Source organism: Anneissia japonica, unplaced genomic scaffold (genome assembly GCF_011630105.1).
Source record: "Anneissia japonica isolate Jap-2015-1 unplaced genomic scaffold, ASM1163010v1 scaffold287807_len121958_cov172, whole genome shotgun sequence".
NCBI lineage: Eukaryota > Metazoa > Echinodermata > Crinoidea > Comatulida > Comatulidae > Anneissia > Anneissia japonica.
In genome coordinates, this window is record NW_022720801.1 from 115060 (window position 1) to 122342 (window position 7283).

General features: G+C 38.5%; 1 protein-coding gene across 1 annotated transcript; it reads right to left on the minus strand.

Annotated features, from left to right (window-relative positions):
* Positions 1-4219: 4219 nt before the first annotated feature.
* Positions 4220-6132, minus strand: LOC117111412. Its single transcript, XM_033254322.1, has one exon. The coding sequence runs from the start codon at positions 6000-6002 to the stop codon at positions 4488-4490; it is 1515 nt and encodes a 504-aa protein (XP_033110213.1). The 5' UTR covers positions 6003-6132; the 3' UTR covers positions 4220-4487.
* Positions 6133-7283: the final 1151 nt, after the last annotated feature.

The window sequence follows — 7283 nt, forward strand, 5'->3', positions numbered from 1 at the left end:
TATTATTATTATTATTATTATTATTATTATTATTATTATTATTATTATTATTGTTATTATTATTATTGTTATTATTATTATTGTTATTATTATTATTATTATTATTATTGTTATTATTATTATTTGGTGCTTACACCTTGTTTATTTGCGCCTTATACATTGACCTATTATTATTATTATTATTATCATAAAATATAGATTTTTTTTTTAATTTTATAACGGACATTACAAGTTCCCCTTTTGAGTTGAGCAACCAAATGTTGATTGACGTCTGTATACGTGCGTCTGTAAAGTTTCCTTGAAACCCACCCTCGAACATGAAGAGAAAATCGCCTGTATTCGTGAATTCTGTACTTAGGCATATGGGGGTAGGTAGGCACTCAATGGAGCGACGTTCTAGTTCTCTTTATACTAACCACGAAGATGTATAGTAAGTGTAACTGATTGGCTTACAGTAAACCTTAAAACTAGCGTAATATAACCACATTTAAATTCCATCTAATTTAACGAAAACAATAATTTACTTACTTAATAGGTCATTTTTTAAAATGAAGTTCTCTGAAGGTTAACACAGGATTTACAGTACACTGTAGTTAATGTGTTTATAGGTTGTAAAAACTGTATTGAGTCTAAAGAAAAAAAATCTTTCGAATATAAAAATCTTTCGCTTGACATCCGGAATTAATCATTTGTGAAACAATATGATAGGATGTCAAGTGTTATATTGAACAGTGGCAGATTCAAGGGGGGAACCCAGTCAGCACACGGGACCCCATCCTCCTATTTTTTTGGTGCCATAATCATAAGTTTTTTCATCCCCACAACAGTTGTGGGGCTGAGGCAGGTAGACATTCTATTTGCGCAAGACCCTCCCTGGAACTCCTCTATTTCGACTTCCTGGACCCGCCACAGTTGGGAGTATCATTTCCTGGATGACAGGTATAGCAAAATGAATAAATTAAATGACTTAGAAAGCAGTGTGAGGGTTACAGTATAGATTTAAGTGGCGGACGCAGGGGAGGACGACTGCCCAGGCCCCCATTTTGCAACAAATCTAGAGTTGCCATATAATCATACATTTTCTTATCTCACCCCCAACCTGGTGGGACTGAGATGGTCTACATCCTCCATCTGTGAAAGCCCCTCTCTGGGCCCCCTTTATTTAAAATTTCTGGATCCACCACTGCACTGTACAGGATTTGAATCTATATGAAATGACACAAGAAGAAAATAAATCCCATGTTTAGGAGTCAATCCCAGTCAATTCGTATATGACAGTAAGCAGAAAAAAAAATTCAATCAGTTTATCATCAAGGTAAAACGCACTGTAAGCCTATACAGATACCCACAACGATCAAGAAAAAGTTCATTTACATTGTTATGTTGAGTAAAACACTGATGACCAAATCAGTGGTGGTGTCAATGGAGTCTGAGTGGCTACATCTTCCTCTCCTCCCCCGTCAAGGGGAGCTCCCCAGCCAGGGAGAAAAAAAAAACGAAATTTGGGGAGGAAAAAAGCCTTTCAAATCTCTAAATTATCAGAGTTCCCTGCCCATAGGAGTTCCCTTCTATGGGGGTTCTGGGATCATCATCCCCTTATTATTATTATTATTATTATTATTATTATTATTATTATTGTTAATATTATTATTATTGTTAATATTATTATTATTATTATTATTATTATTATTATTATTATTATTATTATTATTATTATCGTTATTATCATTATTATTATTATTATCATTATTTCATATTTTTTTGGGCATCCAGCCAGGTACACAAAGTTTCCGCGGTAACCTCTGTAAAACCAGCCACATTCAACAACATTAGGTCCCTCCACTCTTTTACTAAAAAAAAGCTGGTTAGCCCTTGAATGTTAGTGCTCTATATTAGTATGTCTTTATCTCCTGTTAAATCTGTACCTGGAGGTACCTACATGGTCTGTCTGACGTAAATTTAGAGTGTCTACTAGAGGGAAACACAGGATTTAATTAAAACATTGTTTAACAATTCAAGTGATAGTACAAATCATCTAGGGCGTGATAAATAATTGATTATGCTTCAGGTTGAATTTGCTTCAGGTTGAATTTGGTAAGTAAGGGTAATTAAATTGTTTCACCAGTATGTTTCTCGAAACTCTACGTTATTCGTGTAGGCATATGCCTACTGTATTTCCCAAGTTAATTCATAGCATATTGTATTCTGTGTATTCATAGAACATACTTTAATTAATTGCATATTGTTATTTCTTGAATTATATATACATTCGTGTTTCTTGCACTTGTACTTGACTGTATATTTCACAATACACTTCACATCGTGTAAATATAACTATAGTATAGTCATTGTTATTTTTTGCATTATATATAGCATTCGTGTTTCTTGTACTTAATTATTCATGGAGAAATAAGCAACTTAATTAAATCTTGAACAATATATCATTCGCAGTAGACCTAATAACATTTATCTTATTCCCAAGATGTAAAATATTCCTACGAATTTTAATTTGGTCAATGCTACCACATTCTGTGTCCAGATGGGAATGGGTGGTGGTAGGTTTGCCAGCTTCTATTTCCAGCGGCCCTACACGTTGTCAGCATCTATTTCTGGGCATTCAGAGTTGCAAAAAATGTTGCTCAACAACCATCGTTGTTCTGGAGAGATGCTCTCAGACTCCACTAGTTTTAATTTTAAAATCCTGTATTCGTGGATAGGGGTAGCGGGCTTTTTTTACAACCAAAATTGTTCAGTACCCCCCGCTCTGACTAATGGCCGGACCACTTGCAAAATGCTTCCGACGGCTATATGACATTAGTATTGCTTTCATTAGGCGGCGGGAGGGGGGAATTCAGCATAATCCCATCAGCCCTTGGCCTAATTTGATTTACATCACTGGTCACACTGATGTAGATTAAAATGACTAAAGTTAGACGACCGCAATGTTAATGAAAAGGAGATTGAGTATTGTACGATATATACAGTAATACATAATATGAATGTTACCCGTATTTGATGTCAATTATAATAAATACATAAATAAAATGCAAACAGAGAAACAAATGAATAAGCTAAAACAAATATACAAATAAGCCTACATATAGACAAATAAAAATGCACAAATAAACAATATGAATAAAGAGAAAGACAAACAAATTAACAAGCAAATAAACATAAATAATAAACAAACATACACATTCTGGTGTCACTAGGCCTAGGCTAGTTCGTGGCTCTAGGTCTAGACCTGTCGTTAGCAGATCATGGTCAGACCTTGTTGCTTGCGCGGAAAAAGTGCAACTACGAAAGGCAACTGCTGCCAAAAATACAGTTGCAAACGAACAACCTACTCGTAGAAACGAACAACCTACTCGCAGAAACGAACAATTACCTACTCGCAGAAACAAATTGAACCTACTCGCAGAAACGAGCAACTTCTCGCAGAAACGAACAACGCAGAAATGAATGCGCACAGTACTCGCAGAAAAAGACAACGGAATCGTTCATTTTAAGATAGGTAAGCAAAATCTCTCATCTTGAGGCTTAATGTAATTTTCTTCCTAAGCATATTATAGGCCAAATAATATTGGTATACATCACAAAACACCTAAATCCTACCAATATTAAGTTGTGAAGGTGATGTAAGACCCCCTACAAATTACCCTCACCACCCCACATTTCCATCTTAATGCATTGGCAAAACATCCTAAATATGACATTGTGAATGTGATGTAAGACCCCAACAAACCCCATCTCCATCCCCATTCCCATCTTAATTCACTGACCAAACTTCTTTTAAGTAAAACATATGAGAGTACAGGAAACAAAATGTGATATGACGTTTACATTGGTAGTGTGGTGTTGCCAAACCTCAAGTTATACTCTTTCCTCCTCAATGCTCTACCCTATCTCTCCGCCACACGCTAATCCCCCGGGCATGACCCTACTACATCGTTTATATATTACAATTTAAGTAGGCCTACAGCCGGCCAGAAGCAGGTAAGAAAAGACATTTTACACTGACAAATAAACTTTAGGGTACAGATTTTCCCCAACCCCCTCTGGGCATGCACAAATTCCCCCTCATTCCCTCCACATGCCATATCAATATCAAATACTGGCTTTTAAAAGGCAAGTATTCTACCATATACCACCGACTCCATATTGCTGCAGAATAAAAACCCTGATATATAAGATGCTGTGTTGCCAGACCACGACATATGCTTTCCCCACCCTTATCCACTACCAGTACCCGTAACCCACCCACCTACGCCTATAGCTGCCAACAAATACTTAGTCAGAAAATCGATAAAACTCAAGCATTTCTGAAATTTTCAACATCACATGAATATTTTTCGTATAGAACTAGCATTTGGGCAAATCTAATGAATGCAGTAATTGCTGTAACTGGCGGATGACGAATAGAAGGCAAAAGTTGGTAAGACAGGGTTTCTGAATGTTTGGTATAGTTTAGACACAAAGTCTGGTTTTTACTGAAAATTTCCGTCAGTCAGTATTTCTACATTTATATATTCCAGTAGGAAATAGTAGGCATCCAGCTGCACTCGAGGAAGATTGTGCAGATATTTCTCAAATCCTCGGAACAGTCGAATGTATCGGCGTACTAGTGGAGCGCGTGCTTTTCGCTGAAGCTTAGCAGAAAGCCTTATCATAAGATAAAATGCAAGCGCCACGCTGTTCACATGAGTTTCTCCGTGCATCAGCGCCATTCTGTCGATCAAACTACGTAAAACAATATCGCGTTCCAGAAGGCACATATGAATATTAGACAAAACAATCAGAATTACTTTGACGGCATCGGTCTGTGCCTTGACGATATCCTCTTCTATGCTTTGTAATTTGCTTAAAGACTCGGCGTCCCTTGATCGAGTGTAGAGCAAGAAAGACATGTACACTGTCCCATAGATGTGATCTCGGTAGCCGCTTACGGGATACGTTATTACGCGAGATGACTCCAGTAGCTGTTCAGTTTTCCGCATGGTCATTCGTGTCTTCTGATGCTCAAAAAACAGGCTTCGTCCGAGTTTCTGTTGTAGCAGAACATCAAATTTCTTTAAGAAGTCATCATCGGATTCTCGTATCATTGACTGCGTGTACTCGATAGCGCGGGGATCATCCTCTTCATTAATCTCCAGGAAGGCAGCAATGACTTGAGCTTCTTCTACCACAGCCCAATCGCTATATAGCAAAATGTGATCTTCCTGCCAGTGCCAATGCATGACATCAAGGAAGGACTTTACATTAGTGCGATTTTGTGACTCGTCCTCGTAAAAAGCCGGCTCATTGCTGTGAACTGTTGTTGGAGACCCGTCAGTTGTCAACACTGCAACGCTCGAATGTGTTTTAGTTAAGCAGTCTAGCACTGCGCGAATGAAGGTTGAAACATGCAGCATGTCTCCGAGCCTCTTGGCTACACGGAGACAAGCCTGTTTATCCTTGTGAGAGATGAGGTTGTTCTCCGGGAGAAAAAACATTGGCAAGTCATGGCGTTCCATAAAACGATACAGCAGATACAGAGCTTTGTGAAGGTTCGGAATAAAATTTTTCTTGTTCCAACAACGACGTTCTGTATTCTGCACGAGCCACAACATGATGGTCTTGCACCAATATGAACACAGCACATTTTCCTCGTGAAAATGTGTACGGAGCATCATCTTCAACAAATAGCAGCAAAACACCTGGGTGTCATTAAAGCCACGAATTAACTCCTGTTCAGCCATGTTGAAGGAAACTCTCCACAGCAGGTTTTCTTGGTGATGCATTGGGTGACCCACCGGAACCAAACAACAACCCTTTTGCACGATACGCCTCATGACTTTTGACGACGGCCACTTGGAAATTGCACGTTTTCTTCTTAGAAAACCCTTGGCGCAACTTGGCCATTGAGCACAGTGCACGGCGTGTACAGTGTCATGCATACGGGCTTCATTGGTCAGGGCCGGTCCATGAACTTGCGATATGTCAGGATTTCCTCCATCACCCATAATTCCATCTTTCTATGCATCGTTCTTCAAGTACAGTCGTCGTTTTTCCATGTGCACATGGCCGGGGATCATGCCATATGTCCTGGCTGTGGCTGCGGGGACTCGCAGTCTGACATACCCCGGCTTGGTGGTGTACTCAATCTGTAACATTCCCTTTTCAGTACCATGAACATTACGCTCTGTTGCCGCCAATCTTAATGAAAGGAACATAACGTCTCTATCTGATGAAGCTAAGGAGATTCCCTCTGGTGTACTTCCTATAGAGACAAAGACTCTGTCCATATTATCTATACACTGAATGTAGTAGTTGCGAATCATGTCGTCTATATCACAGATTGCTTGCTCCAGTTGGCGATTTTTTTTAAGCTTACTGCTCGCTTCGAAAATGGCAGAGTTGAAGCCATTTGGCCATTTATAAGAACTGGCATTGTACTCCCGCAGAAACGCACGTAACCGATGCGTCATTCCTGTTTAGGCTGACATACGCGACCTGCAAATAAAAATGAAATAAATGTACTAATTAATTTTACTGGAAACAAGGTTTAGTCACAACCACTGAAGTGATTTCGCATGATTTTCACAGCCCATTGCATATCTCCCACACGCAAAACGAGCACTAAGGAACCCAGCCTATGGAAACGTTTTACAGCACCAATTGAGGTTTTTTTTTTAAAGACTAGAAGATGCGATATTTTCACACCTAGGACAAGTGGAAATAACATGTTACATTACAGTTTGCAAACACGTGAAAACTCTTTCAAATATTATTAAAATAGGGCCTACAGTCAAGACTGTAAAACAAAAACTTCCATACAGAAATTTTTAATCGGTAAGAAAATAATGTGCTCGATGCTGATAGGCTTAACCCTGTACATAACAGCCTTCAACGTTGCTCTTTAGAAGGTATCCACTGGAAAAATTAAAATTCTCTGATGCGATATTTTCACACCTAGGACAAGTGGAAATAACATGTTACATTACAGTTTGCAAACACGTGAAAACTCTTTCAAATATTATTAAAATAGGGCCTACAGTCAAGACTGTAAAACAAAAACTTCCATACAGAAATTTTTAATCGGTAAGAAAATAATGTGCTCGATGCTGATAGGCTTAACCCTGTACATAACAGCCTTCAACGTTGCTCTTTAGAAGGTATCCACTGGAAAAATTAAAATTCTCTGGATCACAAACTTTTTCAATTATGAACACATTTCGGACAAAGGAGTACGTAATTGGGAGATCTTACGGTAAGTGTGAGTATGCGGGAGTGAAGTTAGGGGT